At 42.9% G+C, this 22,573-nt stretch overlaps 1 protein-coding gene across 1 annotated transcript in view; it reads left to right on the plus strand.

The window, feature by feature from the left end:
• LOC143988160 (putative cation-transporting ATPase 13A5) overlaps positions 1–22,573 on the plus strand; it is a 240,005-nt gene that overhangs the window by 92,167 nt on the left and 125,265 nt on the right. The window contains exons 14-17 of the mRNA XM_077487487.1: positions 13,696–13,813; positions 16,593–16,717; positions 18,289–18,452; positions 21,441–21,578. Coding sequence (XP_077343613.1) covers positions 13,696–13,813; positions 16,593–16,717; positions 18,289–18,452; positions 21,441–21,578 — 545 coding nt within the window. The remainder of the gene's footprint in view (positions 1–13,695; positions 13,814–16,592; positions 16,718–18,288; positions 18,453–21,440; positions 21,579–22,573) is intronic.

Raw genomic sequence — 22,573 nt, forward strand, 5'->3', positions numbered from 1 at the left:
GGGTGACTAACACAGGTGGTTGGCACAAGGCAGACTTAAGGCTTTGGAAAGCCTCCTCGGCCTCTGGGGTCCACGTGACCATTGCTGTCTTTCCGCCCTTTGTCAAGTCAGTTAGCGGAGCAGCAACTGAGGCAAAGTTCGGCACAAATCTACGGTAATAACCCGTAATACCCAGGAAAGCTCTAACCTGTTTCCTTGTCAGGGGTCTAGGCCAATTCTGTATTGCCTCAATTTTATTTAGCTGTGGCCTAACCAATCCTCTTCCAACAATGTAGCCCAGATATTTGGCCTCTTCTAGGGCTAGAGCACACTTCTCGGCATTTATGGTCAACCCTGCATCACTTATGGCATCCAACACGGCCTGTACCTTACAGAGGTGACTTTCCCAATCAGGGCTAAAAATGACCACATCATCGAGGTAGGCGGCTGAGTAATCACGATGTGGTCGCAGAATCAAGTCCATAAACCTCTGGAAAGTTGCAGGCGCTCCATGTAACCCGAACGGCATCACTACATACTGGAATAGCCCATCAGGGGTGGAGAAAGCAGTTTTCTCTTTAGCCTCGTCAGAAAGTGGAATCTGCCAATAGCCCTTTGTGAGATCGAGGGTGGTTATGTACCTGGCGTTACCCAACTTCTCAATCAACTCATCTACCCTGGGCATAGGATACGCATCGAACTTGGAGATCTCATTCAACTTTCTGAAATCGTTACAGAACCTCCAAGTTCCATTGGGCTTTGGGATTAGCACAATTGGGCTGGACCATTCACTCTGTGACACCTCAATTACCCCCAGAGCAAGCATACGTTTTACCTCGGCAGATACGGCTTCCCTACGTGCCTCGGGTATCCTATAGGGCTTAAGGTTTACTCTGCTTCTAGGCTCAGTTTCAATGTGATGATGGATGAGGTGTGTACGCCCTGGGAGGTCAGAGAACTTGTTTTTGTTTTTCTGTAAAAATTCCTGAGCCTCCTGTTTCTGTGACACTGATAGAGTATCACCTACCTTGACTGGAGGGATTGGTTGTGACAAATTATTAACAGTATTTGTCGCCCCCAAGGATTCCCTGTCTTTCCAGGGCTTGATCAAGTTTATGTGATAAACTTGGAAAGGCTTCCTTCTACCTGGTTGGTGCACCTTGTAGTTCACCTCACTGATCTTTTCAACAATTTCATAAGGACCTTGCCACTTCGCCAAGAATTTACTCTCAACAGTGGGGACTAGTATAAGGACCCTATCGCCTGGGTTGAATGTCCTGATTCTTGCGGACCGGTTGTAAATTCTACTTTGGGCCTCTTGAGCTCTCTGGAGGTGTTCCCTTACCAGGGGCATTACAGTGGCTATACGGTCCTGCATTTGTGCTACATGCTCAATAACACTCTTGTATGGGGTGGACTCATTCTCCCATGTCTCTTTTGCAATGTCTAGTAGACCCCTAGGGTGATGACCATAGACCAACTCGAATGGTGAGAACCCTGTGGACGCTTGGGGCACCTCCCTAATAGCAAACATGAGGTAGGGTAATAAATGATCCCAGTCACGACCATCTTTTGCCACCACTTTCTTCAACATATGTTTCAAAGTTTTAAATAGTCTGCATAATTCCTTCATTACTTTCGACATAAATGGCGTACCTTGGTCAGTTAGGATTTCTTTGGGGATCCCAGTCCTAGAGAACATATAAAACAACTCACGTGCAATTGTTTTAGATGCAGTGTTTCTTAAGGGTACAGCCTCAGGATAGCGGGTCGCATAATCCAGGACTACCAAAATATACTGGTGTCCTCTAGCTGACTTTACAATGGGACCCACTAAATCCATGGCAATACGCTCAAAAGGCACCTCTATAATAGGGAGCGAAACCAAAGGACTGCGAAAATGTGACACTGGGGCACTAACCTGACATGTGGGGCACGACTCACAGTATTTTTTAATGTCATCATATATGGCCGGCCAAAAAAACCTCTGGAGAACCCTCTCTCGCGTTTTGTCAGTCCCCAAGTGTCCCCCAAGAACATGGTTATGTGCCATGTCAAGCACCTGACGCCGGTACGGCTTAGGTACCAGAAGCTGTTCCACAATCTCATCTTTAACCTTATTGACTCTATAGAAAAGATCATTAGTCACCGAAAAATGTGGAAATCTTTTTTCAGCATCTGGTTCCTGAGGTACCCCGTTCATAACAGCAACCTGCTCTCTCGCATTTTTGAGAGTGGGGTCCTGTAATTGTGCAGTCCCAAAATTATCGCTAGACACCTCTAAGTCTAGTATATTTTGCTCAGTGGGAGGAGCCTCCTCCTCCCCAGCCAGGACCGGCAAAGGAAAACAATCATTTTCATCCTGCACATTTTTATCATTCACAGTGGACAAGGCAACCCCCTTAGAGGTATCCTCACTCCTTTTGGGGGTTTTTCTTTTTTCCCAAAGAGCCCAGAATAATGGAAAATCGCGCCCCAATATTACATTATGCATGAGGTTTTTAACCACACCCACTTCATATTGTACGGTGCCTTGTTCAGTCCCGACTTTAGCCAGCACTATAGGGTACACTTTTGTATCACCATGTATGCACACAACACTCATATGCTTTTTAGACTCTAAGTCCCCAGTCACCAGGCTAGCATGCACCAAGGTTACAAGGCTTCCTGAGTCCATTAACGCTTTAACAGGAAAGTCATTGATTGTGATGTTGCAGATTTGCGGTTCAGTCTCTAGTCCAGGAACTGCAGCACAAGATGGTTCCGCAAATAGCGACTGACGCCTGCTAGCGTCACATTCCATGGGTTCAGAGGTAAGAGGGCAATGGGCCGACACGTGTCCCGCCTCATGGCATCTCCAACACTGGATAGGGCCTGGTCTCTTTGGCAAGGAGTCCTTTTCAGAGCCCCTTAGCCACCCGGGACCATCACCAGTCTTTTGTCCCTGAGACACCACTTGAGCCCTTTTCCCCCCATCAGCACCCCTCCACACTCCCCCAATAGATGGAAGTCTCTTACCAGCTGACGGCACAGATCTGGCGCTCCGGGGAGGTGAAGATGCTGCAGGAACATCACGGAGGTAGTCCTCAGTCGCCTGGAACCTCTCCACAAGGTTGACAAGTTCGTTTGCATTCTTAGGATCACCTTGTCCCACCCAGCGTTGCAAGTCAGTAGGAAGGGCTCGGAGGTAGCGATCCATCACGACCTTCTCTAGGATTTGTGCAGGAGTAGAAGTGTCTGGCTCCAACCACTTTCTTGCCAAATGGATTAGGTCATACATCTGGGACCTCGCTGATTTGTCCAGACTGTAGCTCCAGTTGCGTACCCTCCGGGCACGGACTGCAGTAGTAACTCCTAGTCGGGCAAGCATCTCCTCTTTTAGCCGAGTATAGTCCTTAACCTCTTGCTCACTGAGGTCATAGTAGGCCTTTTGAGGTTCACCTGTTAAATAGGGCGCAATTACCTCTGCCCACTCAGCGGCTGGTAACTTCTCTCGCTCAGCCACGCGCTCAAATACTGTTAGATAGGCCTCAACATCGTCCTCAGCAGTCATCTTTTGCAGCGCTTTCTGCACAGTCCTTCTCCCAGAAAAAATCTCTGGAGCGGCTCCCTCCATTGTGGGTGGATTAGCAACCACAGGCGCCTCTCGCTTTACTATCAGGTGCTCGATAAGTTGTTGTTGGCTTTGGCGCAAAGCTTGCAACTCTTCCTTATGCATCCGCTGTTGTGCAGCCATCATCTGCTGTTGTGCAGCCATGGACTGTTCATGTCGTCTATTGGCCTCTGTCTGCGCCTGCTGTTGTGCAGCCATCATCTGCTGTTGTTCAGCCATGGACTGTTCATGTCGTCTATTGGCCTCTGTCTGAGCCTGCTGTTGTTGCAAACTCACTTGCATAAACTGCTTCAGCATCTCCTCCATGTTGCTGGACTGTTTTTGGAGTGTAGTTGCAGCTTTCACCCAGGACATCAGCAGCTGTAGCCAAGTCTGTCCACACCGTTGCCCCTAGCAACCGCGTTGCCCGCTACCTCCACCAATTGTAAGGGATCTTCCCGGGGTAGGGTGTGTTTGGACACAGTTCACAGCAGACTTGGAATTTGATAAAGCAGATCTTGGCGTTTATTCGTGGTACAAACAGTCCAGCAAACAAAATATACAGCAACACCGTGCTTTCTAAGTACAACAAAAATAAAAGTCCTAGCCCGGCTGGGCGCTTACTAACAGGTTCTGCTCACCTATCTGACACTTACAAACACAGCGTCTTTCGCCTGGATATCGCAGGGTGAGTTTTAGCTCCAGCAGTGGCTGTGCTTGCAGCTTCCTTCAACACACAGATTGTTCATTCCCTGGCTGAGAAGCAATCACCTGCAGACCCTACAGAGCCTTTAGCTTCCCAGGCTAATTAGGATCCAAGCTCACCTGATCCCAAACCCAGAACTGGATCGGGGGATGTGGAATGACAGGTCCCTCTACCAAACCTACCTGCCATTCCATATAAACCCAGGCCCGGCAAAATTAAATAACAACTCAGCAGCATATCGCTGCTGAGAAACTGATCCATCCTGGATTTACCATCTCACACTGTGTAGCAACCTAGGTGAGATGTACACCCCCTCGATCACTTCTCCAGTGACATGTCTACAATATATATATATATATATAATCTCTCCTCTCCTTTTTTTTTTTTTTCCTCTAATAGATTTTTACATTTTTTCATATTTTATATTATATATCTTATTTTTACTAGTGCCATACGCATCCTATCCCCCATGTCTGCCGGATGGGGAATATAGAAGGGGCCCACCTATCCAAAGTTTGTTTTTACCTTCCTTCTCTCTGATTCTCTGGGTGAGTGAATGTTCCCACATTCCCCTTACTTTTATTTTTATTTGTTATTCTATATTATTATTGGCTGAATTATGTTCTAGTTTTCTATCTATATGAATTTATTGATTATTGATGAACTGTATATTATTTGTTTATATAGACCTCCTTCTGAAGAAGCGGATGACCCGTGAAACTAGTAGAGGAACTCTCCATTTTCACCACCAGAATTGAACTCTATTATGAGTATCTGTATATGTTAATCTGGGGTGTATTATGATTTTATTTATGATATTTTGTATTTTGTCATTTTTGTAATTATAAAACATGTGTTAAATTGTATTATCGTTTACAAACTTCCTTTTTGTTTCTATATATAAAGTACCGGTATAGTCCAAAACCAAACTTTTGGTCTGACATTGGTATATATATTGTTGCACTTTATATTTCAATTTATATCCTAGAGCATTTTTTTCTGGCAGGTATTAGATACCTCACAAAGCATTTCTATTGCACATTTCACTTTATGCCATGTTATATGGTCTTTAAGATAAGGTATATATTATAATTGCACAGTGCCCCCTGTCACTCATTTTTCATGGTCTGTTGCTGTATGGAGTGTTCTGAACCTGTGTTTATGGGCTTGTGGAAGCTTCCCATCCCATCTCGCACATGGATCTTCTGTCTGTACACATACAGGGGACACTTTGGTTGACGCGCTGCACTGCTGAACCTGTATCTAAGCAGTGTCTACTCCACATGGCCTTTTAGGAACAGCGTGTCCTTGGGCCTACACTTAATGCCATTAAGGATGCTAATGGTGGCAAGAGTGTCCATCTTCCTCATTAGAAAAAGCCTAAGGCAAAGACTGAAAGTCTTCTCCCTCTTTTGGTAAAGAAACAACCTTTTCCCAAGGCGTCTTTCAGGACAGCACCTGAGAGATAGCGACTCCTCCCTCCTCGTTAGGAAACATCTTCTTCCTCCAGACTTTAAAGGGAGGCGCCTCCTTACCACACTTCAGTTATTGTGTTTCCTCCGGCCCGGAGGGAACACCTTTTGGGAGGGAGTCAGTTTCTCTTAGGTGTTCCTGAGGGACTAGGCTTCTTTCCCTTTTTTTCCTCCTTTAGAGACCCGCTGTCCTCCCGACCTACCCACGCCTCGGCAGCGGTAGCAAGCGGGCTCCTCTTCCCCTCTTGTGCTCGGAGAGAGACGAAGATTCGGTGGCCCGCACGTTCGTAGGCGCGGCGGCGCGCGTGTGCCGCCGCCATGTTTTTTTCGGCGGTCGCGCCGGAAGTGACAGAGCGGGTCATCGGGTCAGCGTCGTTTCCGGCGTGGACACAGGGGGGAGGAGGGAGGACAGGAGCTGGTGCCTATTTCCGCTTCCGGTCCGGTGCAGCTGCATTATGGGAGTCCGGAGGCGGCGTGTAGCCACAAGTGGATTTCTGCACACCTGTTATGGAAGATTCAGCGTCTGCAGCGGTGGGGACAGGCACAGGCACCAGCAAAGCCCAGGTAAGAGGCAGCGGTTAAAGTCTGCCTTCTTTCTCCTATTTTCCTGGCGTTTGGTCTCTCTCTCTCTCTCTCTTTTTTTCTTTCCCCCCTGGTGGCAAGGGGCCTGTCTGGGCACTAGCTGACTGGTTTCTTCTCAGTGCACCTGTGTGGTGATCCCTGTCAAGGCTGAGACTGGGTCTCACTAAGGGTTCCCTGTTTTTTTTCCCTTTTTTGTCTTTTTCTTCATAGACTAAGAGCTCTGACCCAAAGAAAAGATGTCCTTCTTGCAGGGCCAAGCTGGGAGAAAATTGGAAGAAAACCCTATGCAGTCCCTGCATTACTTCTTTAGTTAAGGAGGAATCAGCCTCTGTATGTGAGGATCTGGTGGCCTCTGTAAAGAAGGAGCTATACGCCACGATTCAGAATTTTCGTGACTCACTAGCAAACCCGGCTGCTAGTCAGCCTTCCACTTCAGAGTCTTCCCAGGGGTCTCTCTCAATTCCGGTGTTGGAATCTCTGCCTGAAGACCCTTCAGATAGGGAAAAGCAGTCCACTGCTCTTTCCGTTAAAGATTCGGAAGAGGAGTTGGAGGATTCTGAGGTAGCCCCCTCTAAATTCAAACTGTCCCTTGAAGAGGTTGATGGGCTCCTTAAAGCCATTCATGCTACGCTTGGTTTAAGTGAGGAGAGAAAGGAATTATCATTCCATGACCGCATGTATTCTGGGTTGGATGAGCCTAAGGGCCGAACGTTCCCAGTTCATCCGGTCATCTCTGAGGCCATTAGGAAAGAATGGCAGGATCCAGAAAAAAAAACCTTTTTCTCCAAAGCCCACAAAAGGCGTTTTCTTTTTGAGGAGGACCCTGCAGCAGTGTGGAACAAGGTGCCCAGACTGGATGCCGCCTTCTCCCAGGTTTCAATGTCCACGGATCTGTCCTTTGAGGACATGGGAGTTTTGAAAGATCCGATGGACAAACGCATGGATCTTTTGCTCAAGAGATCATGGCAATCAGTTATGAGCAATTTAAAACCAGCAATGGCCACAACGTGTGTAGCCAGAAATTTAGAATACTGGATTAACCAGTTAAAGTCACATATAGCTGCAGATTCCCCCAAACAGGAAATCTTAGATTCTTTTCCTACCCTGATTACGGCAGTGGCTTATGTTGCAGATGCCTCAGCTGAGGCAATTAAGATATCAGCCAGGTCAGCAGCTCTAACTAATGCTGCAAGAAGAGCCTTATGGCTTAAAACCTGGCCCGGTGACTCGGCTTCAAAGAATAAGCTGTGTGGGTTACCCTTTTCAGGGGACCTGCTCTTCGGCCCTGACCTCGATAATATTCTTGACAGGACAGCCGATAAAAAGAGATCCTTCCCGGTCAAAAAGAAAAAGCAGGTACCAAAACGTCTTTTTCGACTTCAAAAAACTCAGGATCAGGACAGCAAGTTGCAGGGGAGAAGGAAAAATTGATCCGCCCCGAAGCCGAAGGGTAGAGGCGGAATTCTCTTCCGTCCTCCTACACAGGCCGAAAAATCGCAATGACTCGTCTCTGCGGGTGGGCGGAAGACTACAAGAATTTCTTCCGCAGTGGTCAGGGATAACTTCAAATCAGTTTATCCTGACCACTCTCGCACAGGGTTACTCACTCGAGTTTGCCAACAACCCCCCAAAAAGGTTCCTGATTACCAACACCCCGCGGGACCCGGTAAGGGCCCTGGCCATGAAGTCCTCTCTAGAGGAACTGATGCAACAGGGTGTAGTAGTACAGGTACCCCTGCAAGAACAGCAGGAGGGGTTTTACTCCCATGTTTTCCTAGTAAAGAAACCGACAGGAAAATTTCGGTTGATTCTCAACCTGAAACCGTTAAACAAGTCCATAAGGTACAGGAAGTTCAAAATGGACTCAATTTTTTCAGTCAGAAATCTGTTGACGCCAGGATGTTTTATGGCGTCAGTGGATTTAAAAGATGCATACCTACATGTTCCGATCTCTCCCCAGTCTCAGAAGTTCCTCAGGCTGGCGGTGAGGTTGGGGGGTGTGGTTCATCATCTCCAGTTCAGGGCCTTACCCTTCGGCCTGTCATCATCTCCCCAAATTTTTACCAAAGTAATGGCAGAAGCTTTAGCGCCGCTGCGACTTCAGGGAATCGCAGTTATTCCTTATTTAGACGATCTGCTGTTTTTCGCCCCATCCAGCGAGGAATTGCAGATCAATCTAGGCAAGGCTCGCAGCCATCTGGAGGCGCTGGGGTGGATTTTGAACCTCCAAAAGTCGTCCCTAAACCCATCTCAGGAGATTCGGTTTTTAGGGTATCTAAAAAATTCGGTGGATCAAAAAATCTTCCTTCCCTTAGACAAAAAGGACAGGATTTCCGGTGCAGTGTCTTTACTACAGTCCAGTCAAAATCTGACAGTAAGACAGGTTATGTCAGCTTTGGGGGTTCTAACTTCAACAATGCCAGCAGTCCAGTGGGCAAGAATGCATTTCAGGTGTCAGCAGGCTTTCCTTCTAAAATCTTGGGATCACACAGTGGCATCCCTAGAGGCAGAGGTAAGAGTGTCAACCCAGGTAAAAAGGTCCCTATGGTGGTGGAAAAGACAGGATGTCTTATCGGAAGGGTTAGTCTGGGCTTTCCCAGTCGAGAAAAGACTAACAACCGACGCCAGTTCCTGGGGGTGGGGAGCCCATCTAGGAACACGTTTCACTCAGGGGTCCTGGGCCAAAGAGGAGGCAATAAGGTCCTCGAACTGGAGGGAGCTCAAGGCGATTGCCTTGGCTCTGGAGTTGTTTGTTCAGGAGCTTCAGTTCCATCACGTCCAGGTCCTAACAGACAATGCCACGGCGGTGGCTTATTTAAACAGACAGGGGGGTACAAGAAGCAGGTCGCTTCAGGTACTGGCCATGGAGATTCTTCGGTGGGCGGAAAAACGTTTGTTATCCCTATCAGCAGTCCACCTAAAAGGGGATCTAAACAGGTTAGCGGACTTCCTAAGCAGAAACGCTATTCAGGAAGCGGAATGGTCTCTAAACCCGGAGGTTTTCGCAATGATTGCCGGGAAATGGGGTTTACCAGAGGTGGACCTGTTCGCCTCAAGGGTGAATGCCCAGGTTCCCCAGTTCTTTTCCCTGGACAGTCGCGATGGCTCGCTGGGCACAGATGCGCTAGCTTATCCATGGGAATTTCGTCTTTGCTACGCTTTCCCCCCATTTCAGTTAATCCCGTTAATTTTAAGAAAAATTCAGAAGGAGAAGGTGCCAGTTATTCTAATCACGCCCTTTTGGCCAAAAAGGGCCTGGTTTTCGACAGTTCTAGGTCTGGCAATCAAGCCTTGTTGGCATCTGCCCCTCAGGCATGATCTGTTGTTGCAGGGCCCAGTAAACCATCCAGGAGTGGCCAGCCTGGCCCTCACGGCCTGGTTTCTGAAAGGCAGCTCCTTAGGAGCAAGGGGTTTTCCAGCCGTTTGATCTCTACCCTTTTGGCAAGTAGGAAAAGGGTTACAGGGGCCATTTATTCTAAGGTTTGGAAGCGTTATAAAACTTGGTGTTTTTCAGCCGCCCAGGTGCCAGGGAGCCTTGTCTCCATCTTGGAGTTTTTACAAGATGGAGCAGACAAGGGACTAGCAGTTAGTACCCTGAAGGTGCAGGTAGCAGCTCTGACAGTGTTCTTAGAAAGATCTGTGGCCTCAGATCCGCTGGTGATCAGATTCTTTAGAGCCCTTAAAAGATCTAGGCCAGCTCCTATTAAGGTTTTTCCTAGATGGGATTTGTCGGTAGTCCTATAGTCTCTAACAAAGGGTCCTTTTGAGCCTCTGGTAGAGGCTTCCCTTAGGTTTCTCACATTAAAGACCGTTTTTCTGATTGCCATTGTCTCTGCACGCAGGATCAGTGAGCTAAATGCTCTGTCAGTTAAAGAACCAGATCTTTCCATTTTTCCTGACAGAGTTATTCTTAGAACAGATGCAAAATTCTTACCGAAGGTAGCTTCAGTTCGGAACCGTATACAGGACATAGTACTGCCGACCTTTTGTGTTAACCCCAAAAGAAATAAGGAGACTCTTTTCCATACTTTGGACGTCAGGAGGACTCTGCTGAGTTATCTAGAAAGGACGGAGCCCTTCAGACGTTCAGATTCACTGTTTGTACTTTTCTCAGGAAGAAAAAAGGGTTTCCAAGCTTCTAAAGTTACTTTAGCTAGATGGCTGAAATTAGCTATCTCGGAGGCATATTCCCAGGCAGGATTATCCCCTCCAGCAGGAATTTGTGCACACTCAACCAGGGCTCTGGCGTCTATGTGGGCAGAGAGAGCTGGTGCCACCCCGGAGCAGATCTGCAAGGCGGCGACATGGTCGAGTTTTCACACATTTGTGAAACATTATAGACTGGACCTCACTTCTGCCAGCGATCAGGCGTTTGGCAGAAAGGTCCTGCAAGCTATTGTCCCGCCCTAAGGGGTAAGTTATCCTCTCAGGTGCTGTCCTGAAAGACGCCTTGGGAAAAACCAAGTTAGACTTACCGGTAACTTGTTTTCCAGAAGTCTTTCAGGACAGCAACATCCCGCCCTATGGTATTATATTATGCTACGCTGTGACTAACATATATGTTTATGTGTTCCAGCCGGGGTCGGAGGTTCTCTTCTACAACTGAAGTGTGGTAGGGAGGCGCCTCCCTTTAAAGTCTGGAGGAAGAAGGTGTTTCCTAACGAGGAGGGAGGAGTCGCTATCTCTCAGGTGCTGTCCTGAAAGACTTCTGGAAAACAAGTTACCGGTAAGTCTAACTTGGTTTTTTGTTTCTCTGCTCCTGCTTCAAGATTGACCAACTCATCACCAACTCATCAGTGGAGTATTCTTGTCTAATTCTGAATACAGCACTGGCCAGAGTGCGTTTTCCACAAGAGAAGTTTCAGGCTGCCCAATCTCAAATTCAAATTCTCTAGTTCAAGATCATCTGAATCTGGTCTTTTGCATGCCAGTCTTGGGTCTGATGGTAGCCTCCTTCGAGGTAGTCTTTTTGCCCAGTTTCTCTCCAGACCTGTACAACACAATATTCTGTTATCATGGGACAATTCAGTCCAGTCTCTGAACAGACTAATTTGATTAAAACTAAAGGTCAGGATTTCCTTAGCTTGGTAGCTCAGGAATCTGGTTCTGATGCTGGGGAACTCCTTCCTTCCTATTTACTGAGGATCTTTACAATGAATGCTAACGTGCAGGGAACTATTGGTTTCAGTGCAGGGGACTTGGTTATCACAAAAGTGTAACTCCTGATCAACATGGACCTTTAGGTTTTCAGCTGTCTCTGTAGCATCGGACCATCCTTCTGGTAGGTCATCTGCTTTGGATTCAGTACCACAACACCACAGTAGTGGCTTACATTAGCTATCATAGAGGAGTCAGAAGTCTTGCTATGACAAAAGCTATACAACAAATCCTTTCCTGGGCAGAACTTCATGCTCCAGCCTCCACCATGTTTATTCCAGGTATGGACAACTGGCAAGAAGACTTCCCTAGCTGGTAGCTCTTAGGATAGAGAGTAGTCCCTACACAAGCAGGGAACACCAGATGTGGACCTCCTGGCCTATAGGTTCAACAACACACAGGAAAGGTTTATAGCCAGATACGCGGATCATGTAGTAGAAGAATTGGATGCTATGCTGGCTCTATGGGATCCGTACACCCTAAAATATGCCTTTCCTTACCTATTTCCTTTCCTCTATTCCTTTCCTGCTTTTCATGATCAATATGGAGAACATTACAGTAATCCTCATTGCTCTGGGTTGACCCTGGCAGATGTGGCATGTCCTCCTGGTAAGAATGCTGGTGGAGACTTTGTGGACTCTGCAAGACAGTCAAGATATTCTTTCTCAAGGAGTTATATATCATCCTGCTTTATGGTTGCTGGCTTTTGGAGACAAAGATATTTCTAAATCTGTCATACTTGTAATGTTAAAGTTAGGAAGTCTACCTCATGCAGGGTCTATCATCAGATGTAGAAGACATATTTCACTTGGTGTGAGTCACAGCGTTTTCACTTTAGGAGTTCATGGAACAAATCCTCTTTTTCCTGCAGTTGTGCAGCTGGGTGTGGACCAGCCTCTGGCTCTCGATACTCTGTGGTTCGTTTTCAGCCTTTTCTGTTTTGTGTCAGAGATTCTATGATTAAGACCTTTTTACAGAGAGTCTCTTATGTAGCTCCTCTGTTTGCTCCTCTGTTGGTCTTTCTGCACTTCAGAATTTACTGTTTGAACCCATCAGAGACATTCTGTCCCATACCTGAACCCAAGATAAAGAGGGTGGTCTCTTGCACAGTTCATATTCAAGCAATCTTGGAAGTTGAGACAGGGTCTGCAACGGCACCAGTGCCAGGTATCTAAAACTGAAGACTAGAACTTGGGAGTGGTGGTATCATATAAGCAAAGGTATATTGAGTAGGGCACGTAGAATACAAGTTAATTTGTGAGTGGAATCAAGTCACAAGCTGGATTCTGTAAGGGCTGAGTAGGAAAACATCAAATTGCAGGCAAAATCAAGGTCAGGAACAAATTAGGGTTAGCAATGTGCAGGCAACAAAGTACAGATTCAAAAAATGCAGACTGAGGTCAATAACAGAGATGAACGGCAAACATAGGCAAACGAGGATAAACCAGGAGTAGGTCAGAAGAAGTTGTATCAATAACAATGTCAAGCATAAGGTTTAGGATAAGCAATGGCAGGGACTCAGATATAAAGATCATTCAGCAATGATCCTATGCTTTCAATAAGACCATTTCTCTTTTGTCATCCTGGATGAACATGGAAGGGTGCTTCAGCTTCCCATTCTACCATTTTTACTTGGATCAGGCAGATCATTATTCCACCTTTCACTGTCTGCTGTCTACTAGATCTGTGAATGTTTTCAGCATGAAGAAATTATTATTTTTTTTAGACATGCAGGGGTACCCTCTCTTTTTCTGTTTACCCATTCTCTAAGTTCTACCAACTGGATGTTTAGGCCTCAGATGATACAAGGTGTAGGGTCCTTCAGGCAGTTCTTTGAGTTGCAGACAATCCACACTTCTCTATTGATTTTCTTGGGCCTGTTGGTATGCGTTCACTGTGGTGTACTACTTTTGGATGTCTCAAACATAAAATACTTTGTGTGTCCCTTAATGGACTTCACAAAAGGATTTTACAGTGAGTAAAACTATCATTTTTTTTACTGGAAAAAATAAAATAAAATAACAGAATTTGATGGTTTACTAGGACAATAAAAACTTATAGCACAGCATACTCATATGTGCCAAAATGTTGTCTTTCTTTTCTGATAGAAAACACAGGGAAATGTTTAGACAGAATGTTTTTTAGCTAAAATTTCTTTAAATAAAAAATCTACTTTCAACTGTGGATGCTTTTATATTTTCAAACAGTGCCAATCAATTTCTCATATGTACTCAACCAGTATACAAAGCAAGGTTTCCGTGTCATTGGGATGGCATATAAAAACTTAGATATAAATGAAGATTCTAAAGTAGAGATGTTAAAAAGGTAAGTACTGTTTATGTTAATACATATTAAGTACGTTGTCGTATTGCTAGAAATGTTGATTGCCACATTTTGACCATAGTTGTATTTCATAGATGGAAGAATTTCATAGCAATAAACTATTACTAGACCAATGTGCCCCTTGCATGATGTTAGAGATAGTGGTAAGAAAACCTATTTGCATGGATTGAAATAACACTGGTACATCATCTTTAAAATTCATGAAAATTGGCTAACAGAACCATTTTGTTCCCTAAAAAAAAAAAAAATAGTGCATCATAGCTGGCCTCATTATATTCATGAACCTGGAACATAGGGCATACCAGCTGCTACCACTAAAGCAAGAGAGTGAGCAAACATGCATCCATATTGATGTTATCTGATATTGCCATTAGCATTTGACCAGCCTGGTAAGGAAGAACAGCGTATCTTCCTCCTGTAGTTAGCTACATTATTGGGGCGTGGGAATCTTCTAAACCATGAATCTCAATAGAAGCAGAAATGTCAGTTTTCGCATATTAAATTGACTGGACAAGAGATGGAAAAGACAGGGCAAAAACTATGATTTACTTTTATGCTTTCTTTTTTAAATCTAAGACATGTACTTTATTTTGATTTTGAGACGGTGGGGGGGATACAAACATTTCCTCTTGCAAAAGCAATCTAATTCTCATGGAAGTACAGAGTGGTAATAAAAAAGCAGGGAAAACATTTGTGCTGACTAGGAATATTACCCTACATACATTGTCTGCCAAGCTGCTATGTCTGATAGAAAGGGAGGGGACATACTGGGTTTTGTAATATAATTATTTTTAATAATAATAATGGTGGTTTGGAATAAAAAAACAGATCAAGTAAATTGCCTACATAGCATATTTTCAATAGACCGCTTATTTGTTGGAGGCAACCAAAGTCCCAATAAATTGTCCTTGCTACACTTGCAAATTGACCTGCATTATACCCTCATGTTATGGGGGTATAATTACAATTACAGAAGCTCAGGCTGCCAAATTGTTTATCAATCAATTAAAAATGGTGTAGCATCCAGGGCACAGGCCATCTCATATTTAATAAAAATACATGACAGGAATGATCATATTCAGGTGATTTTGAAAATGACAGTTCACAGAATCACATTTCCATATCTACAAGAATGACAAGATTTCCAGATTTGCTTCTGAACAGACCATCTACTAAGTCAATGTTTCTCAACTCCAGTCCTCAAGTACCCCCAACAGGTCATGTTTTCAGGCTTTACATTATTTTGTATATAAGCAAACGTGTTGCTCTGTCACATATGTGATGTATCAACCTTCATTATTGATAAGTGTAAAATATATGGAATCCACAAAAAGAAATAAAAATGTATGATTCAAATTTTTAAATAAAATAAAGTGTGCAAAAAAGTTCATAAAGTGAAGAAAAAAGTCTCCTTCAATTCTCAACAGGTGCAATACCCAGTGCTCCCCAACGGATAGACAGGGCAAATATATCCTCTTACCAGATGATTAGACCTGTCAAGGTCTGTAAGCGCTTCAGTGAGTAATCACCCCTCGCTTCAGGTATAAGTCTTGTTTAGCTTCACATGAGTTTAGTAAAATGTCTACCGTATATACTCGAGTATAAGCCGAGATTTTCAGCCCCTTTTTTTAGGCTGAAAGTGCCCCCCTTTGGCTTATACTCGAGTCACCGCCGTCTGCCTACCCGATCAGCGTGTCGTGCAGACAGACGGCGGCCATTCCACTATTCAAAAGCCTCTCCTCCCTGTCTGTGATAGGCGGAACACTCAATTTCCCAGCAGTCAGTGGTCCGCCTATCACAGACATCCGCTCATCCTCATACTACGGACGAGGATGAGAGGATGTTCGTGATAGGTGGACCACTGACTGCTGGGAAATTGAGTGTTCCGCCTATCACAGACAGAGGCGCGGCTTTTGAACAGTGGAATGGCCGCCGTCTGTCACAGACGAGGAGGAGAGGTGCGGCTTTTGAATGGCATGGCCGCCGTATGTTTTTTATTCATGCAGATCGGTGCAAAATGGCACACAGAGGCTGCAGAAGGACACAGAGGCTGCAGATTGGCACACGGAGGCATGCACAGGACACAGGTAGGCTGCAATAGTCACAGGGATGGTCACAGGGATGGTCACGGATGGTCACACGGATGGTCACAGGGATGGTCACAGGGATGGACACAGTGATGGACACAGGGAGGTATACATCTGCAGATGGGCATTGTTGACCCTCTTTTCCACTCTTTTAAGCTGTAACAGTAGCTGCTGCATATCTCACCCTCGGCTTATACACGAGTCAATACGTTTTCCCAGTTTTTTTGTGGTAAATTAGGGGCCTCGGCTTATATTCGGATCGACCTATACTCGAGTATATACGGTACTTACAGCAGAAAAATATTCACAGGCATTTGGAAAACAACCGTCCTACACCCTCCACGGACATCACAACGTCACCGCTTTTCCTTGCCTTGCCACAGGTGATTTGATCAATTTCACTGCCTTAGTAATTACCACAGCTGTGAAATCCTGAAAACATGACCTGTTGGGGGTACTTGAGGAGTGGAGTTGAGAAACATTGCAATAAGTAATTGATGTTTGGCTAATGTACAGTAAATGTAGCTTTTTTCCACAGTAATACATATACAGTACTATGATATTGGGTATTTAGTAATATTAAATTATGGCCTCTATTAATCTATGTGGGAACACAGATTTTTTTTAAAATAACTTCAATCTGTTCTGACCTATGTACATAAATAAATTTACAGGGAAGAGGTGGAACATGATCTTTTTTTCCTCGGATTCTTGATAATGGAGAACAGCCTTAAGCCAGAAACAAAACCAGTTCTCCATGAGCTAAAAACTGCTAACATAAGAACAATCATGGTGACAGGTAGGACTACATCTGAGTAATGAAATAATATGTGTTTTATTGTTCTTTTGTGTAGCTATGTCTGTATAACATCATGGTTTATTATTCGTTTGTCAGAATGGCTAAAATTTGTCTGCCAGACAAGGTAAGCTATAAGGATTTAATTCAGACTTTATAATCAAGTTGATTCCCCTTTTTTGCACATGACAGTGCTGGTGCATGATGATTGCCTGCTAATGCACCCAGGGCTGTCACATTGAGACAGGGCAGGGCCAAATCACAACATGAAACCAATACAAGTCTTCCTCTCTGGTTTCAGTGGCCAAACAGAGCAGTAAAGCCTCGTACACAAAATTGGATTTTCCGACGGGAAATGTGTGATGACAGACTGTTGTCGAAAAATCTGACCATGTGTATGCTCCATCGGACAACTGTTGTCAGATTTTCCGCGGACAAATGTAGGATAGCAGGCTTTAAAATTGTCCTGGAGCTCCTGCAGCAAAGGCATATGACATAATTGGTCACGATTAATAAAGAAACCAATTTTTGATACAATAAATGTTCCTCCTTCTGTTCATGGATTTGACTTGGGTCAAAGCAATAACTCCAAGGCCAATAATAAATAGCAGGTTATCTCCTCCAATCCCGCAATCCCGGTTGACGAACGGCCAATCAGAAACAAACTGAAAAGCGCAAACTGAAAAGCGCCAAATTAAAAGCACAAAATTAAAAGCACAAAATTAAAAGCGCTAATCAACACTCACCAAACTTCAACTGTCACAGAATTAGCAGAAGGACATAAAGGGTGACGCTAAAGAGCTGAAAAAACATTTAGTATGTCACTACTTTCATTTTTGTTGGCAGACAATTCCTTGCCGTTTGTATGCAAGTTTGGGCCAATGCCCTTAGGACAAAAGTCCACGGTTTTGTTGGCCAACAATCCGATCGTGTGTATGAGGCTTAAGGGTACAAAGCATGTGAAAAACATATGCAGCTTTTGGAAATGACAATAAGGCCCCGTTCACACTGAATCCAACTTTGAAATCGCGTGACTTCACTTAAAGTCACATGATTTCAAAACCACGGGGGACAGTGTGGCGTCAAGTGCGACTTGGCTGACATCTGTGCAAATTCGTGCACAGATGTCCATGCAAGCTGCACCTGAAATCACAAAAAATATTGTAGGAACCTCTTTTTCAAATCAGTGCTACACCGCAAATTCAGAGTCGCACTGATTTGAACAGTTCATATGCCGACAATGGAGTGCGATTTCTCATGTGATTTGGACCTTAAAATCAGATGACAAGTTGCACCGGTGTGAACGGGGGACTAAGTGAACCTGTTCACTAACTATATTTTTTGTATCTGTTTTCATCACAGTAAATCTATATATCTCTATTATCTTCTGTTTTCTTTCTTTCAACATCATATACCAACTATGTTTTCTGTTTAGAGAACATTATAATGTTGAACAATGCAATTAAAGAGAAATATAACTTTGTTTTTGTTTTTTTGCAACACTTAATTTCAGTAATTGTTATTATTAATAGTATTATCATTATCATAATCACAGCATCTTTGTATGTTACAAGGTGATAATCTTCAGACAGCATGCACAGTTGCACTAAACTCTGGCATGGTACCTGATGCTTCCAGTTTACTCCTGTTAGAAGCTTGGGAGCCTAAAGATGGTTCTTCAGCATCATTCACGTGTCAGCCAGTAGAAAAGAGCACAGACGAATCGCATATACAGAATGTAAGTGACGTATACAAACATTAAGCAAAAATAATTATTTTAATTCTGGTTAAAACAAGCAAGCCTAAAAGCACAGGCAATTCCACATGCACTAAAGACATTGCTAGACAATTTGAGCATGTGCAACCTTCACTTATGACATTAGAAAGGGAAAACCCTTCACTTCCTCATAAAAATTAGCTAGACCCCTAGTATTAAATACTGTAGATTAAAAAAAAAAGTTTTCTCCAGTATGTACTCCAACTATGCTAGCTACTGTACAAAACAAGCACATTCATTTTAATTCTTGCACCTAAGTTTGTTTGCATAGAACTGGAAACATTTTTTTCATCACCAGTTTTAAAGATCTTTTAAACTAATGGAGAATCTGGTATAAAGGTATGCATCTACCCAATAATTTAGTTTTATGTGACTGTTAGTAGTTTAAATAGTATAATACTTATCTATTTGTCTTTGGAACTGCGGTGAAAAGATATCAGCACTATTCTCACATCTTACCCCCTGACTTGGCAATTAGAAAGTCAAGTGATGGGGTCACACTCCCCCCAATTTTGGTTCTAGATATTGTAGGATCATTAAATAATTTGAGATCTAAGATACAAGAGCGGCATCTTATCTATGACCTTGCTTGGTGAGGAAGTTAAGACAAACTACTTCAGTAAAATATTACAATAGGCATAAGAGGATGGTAATTGATGCAGGCTGCCAAAACTATTATCTTTATAGTTGGTGGAATAGACATTTAAATCCTAGTTTAGTGAGATGGAAACTGTCCTAGGAATCTTCACATGCTGTGGAGGTTATTACAGCTGCTGGACCTATCATAGGCACTTGTTAAGAGTGCGGACAATGGCACCCTTTCCTTTTCTCCTCCATTTATGGAAGCTATACTATAGTCTCCATCAATGAAAAGTGCTCTTTGAGTGGAGAATCAGCAAATTAATTAAAGGTATACGTCATATATTAACAGAGCACTTTTTATTGATTGAATATATAGTATAGATTCTATGAATGAAGGAGGTGGGGCAGAAAGGGAGGGCATAGTTGGTACTCTTGGGGAGTGCCTATGACAGATCCAGCAGCTGTATTACCCTACACAGCATGGGAAATGCTGCTGGGGTGAAGGGGGGAGGCAGAGGTTGCAGAGAACATTTAAACTAGGACAGCAGATTATTAAACGTGGGCTTTAAATATCTTTGCATACTAACATAAAAAAAAAATGTAAGCCCTGCTAAAAGTTATCTCTATGCATCACAGAGTTATAAGACACTTTTCACCTTATTCAAGAAAAATTTTTGTTTTATTTATCATAGATATTAGGTATAGGTATTATGCACAGTCAATTTACACAGAGCGTTACATATTTATTGTACATTCACATCAGTCCCTGCCCTCAAGGGCCTTACAATCTAAGGTCCCTAACTCTAGGTCCCTAACATTCATACACTATGCCAATTTAGACAGAAGGCAATAACCCTACTATCATGTCTTTGGAGTATGGGAGGAAACCCACATAGGCACAGGGAGAACATGCAAACTCCAGAAAGCAAGTGTCATGGTTGGAATTCAAACCAGCAACTCTAGCACTGCTAGTGTTAGACACTTAGTCGCTGCGCTGCCCAGTTAACTTTCTTTTTGAATAGTTTTTATTTCAGAGTTTTCAAAGAAAGGATGTACAAATAATGAATTTCGTTAAAAAAAAAGTATAGTAAGGATAGTACATATAGTTACTATTACAAATATATTAATAATGCAGAAAAGCATAGATGCATGTCGGATCCGCAATTAAAAAGTAACCTTTATATGTATAAGAACAGATAATACAGCATTGAACTAATAGGTATGTGTATATTGGATCAATTAAGTTATATATGTTACATATATTAATTTAGAATAGCTCTAAGTATCTCTTTGCAAACAAAGAGGATGAATTTATCATATAGTTATTATAAAGAAATATTATATTGGATCCAACAGAGACCTTAGGTAACCAAAATAGATATCATGTAAAGATAAGAATAGAGAGAAAAAACTAAGAAACAAGGTTAAAGATATAAAAAAATAATCTATACCGACTGTTTTTAGCGATTCTCAATTGGGAATAGTTCTAGAACCAGCTTCCTTTCTAACCCAAAAGCAAACCTTTCTTATATTGCAGCTTACCAATCCTTAGATGTGATGGCTGCAATAGTTTTCTTTCTAGGCTTTATTTCCTTTATTTTACCCTGGTGATCCAGCCAGTAAGCATATTGCTTTTGGACAGAACAAGATGTCCTGCAGATGTAGCAGCTATAGGGTTGAGACAAACCATGTAGCACTGACAAGGGTGCCTACAATGGTCAGATTTTATTTCTTTAAATAAAAACAGAAAAGGAAAAAGAAAAGTGTTGCTGTATCTGTTTTAAAAGTGTTAGATGAAGTTTGGCTTCAATTTGTGAGTTTATCTAAATCTGCTAGTCCCCCTAGACTGGCAATGCTGCTGTCTAAAGATATCTTGTTGCTTCTTCATGAAGTGTATTACTAGCAGGATCACCAAGTGAAAACAGAGGGGAAAAATCCTGAAAAAGAAAACTAACAAAACCACCACCTCAAGGTAATAGTAAGCTGCAATATATTACATTTTTGGTTGTGTGTCTAATGCCACTTTAGGTACTAATTGCTAGGTGACATAAGTCATAACACCATATCAGAATTCAGTCTGCTAAAGTTACACCAAGACAAGGTGGCAATTGATTGGTTGCTATAGTTTACTGAAATAAATGATAAATGATAAAAATGTTTCATTGACACTTTTTATTTATATTAAGGTCTGTTTGCATTAGGGAAATACATGCATAGGAGCATGTTTGCTGTGTGAACAAAATAATCAAATTTTTACAGTTTTTACTAATTGTTCTCTATCAGTAAATGTTGGAAACATGGTGTGTTGGAGTTGAGAGACTGCAGAAACCTATTTACAAACATAATGAGAATATTTTCTTGTTTTAGAATTCTGTAAAGCATCTTGTAACCACTACCACTGAGAGCATTTGCGGATTTCATTCTAGTGCCGGGAAATATCATTATGCTATGAGTGGAAAAACATATGATGTTATGAAGCAACATTTCCCTAGTTTGGTGCCAGATGTAAGTATTTAGAGAAAAAAAGGAGGGAATTTTTGGGACTTTAAATGAAGCACAAATAAGTGCCTCCATCCCGGTAATCGGTACGTATGCAAGGAAGTTTAGGACTTTAAAATGAAGCACTTGGATAGTGGAGGTAGGTTTTAACCATGTTTAAAAAATAGTTTTGATTGTTCAGTAACAAATCATAGAAGGTAAAAATCAAATTCATAGAGTATATAGGCATCAATGCAGTAGAAACATGATATATAGTATTCACATATAGCAGCACATAATAATAATAAATTAATTAATTAGGTAATGTGGCATGATAGTGCCTATGACAGCAAACCCGACATCAGCAAGTACACCCACATAATAGATATGCATCCACTAGATGTAAAATAAAAATACATTTTTTAGTATATAATTAAAAAGGTCGATTCATAGTAAAATAAATATAGTTCCGTATAGAGTATAACTGGGACATCAATTCAAAAGCTCTACGCGTTTCGTGGGTGTATCCCCACTCATCAGGAGCTGATGCGACCAAAAAGTTCCTATGGAATAGAATAGAAAATATATAATATACTAACCATATAGATAAAAATAAATCGATGGGGATTTAATGCGTATAAATGGTTAGCCAAGGCAGACTCACCAATCCGCACGGAAGTGGGCGTCAGGCGGGCCATGGGCAAGATCCCTCCCCGGGAACTGAGGCGGCATAGAAATGGATGCGATATCAGGCAAGGTTAAACATGGTTAAAACCTACCTCCACTATCCAAGTGCTTCATTTTAAAGTCCCAAACTTCCTTGCATACGTAAGTATTTAGAGATTACCAAACTTTGAGTCAATCAATGGGTGGTATTCAAGCCAATGGGGATGTTGAGTGGATGTTATTGGTCCAGTTTTAAAAGCATCTTATGGGGACAGAAGTAGCTATAGACAAACACAAACAATATGATGTTCAGAAATAATCCAACCACGGTAGGAGTGTTTTGTCAGGCACTCAGG

The sequence above is a fragment of the Lithobates pipiens genome, unplaced genomic scaffold (assembly GCF_037356315.1).
Source record: "Lithobates pipiens isolate NorthernLeopardFrog02 unplaced genomic scaffold, aLitPip1_a1.2 Scaffold_18, whole genome shotgun sequence".
Taxonomy (NCBI): domain Eukaryota; kingdom Metazoa; phylum Chordata; class Amphibia; order Anura; family Ranidae; genus Lithobates; species Lithobates pipiens.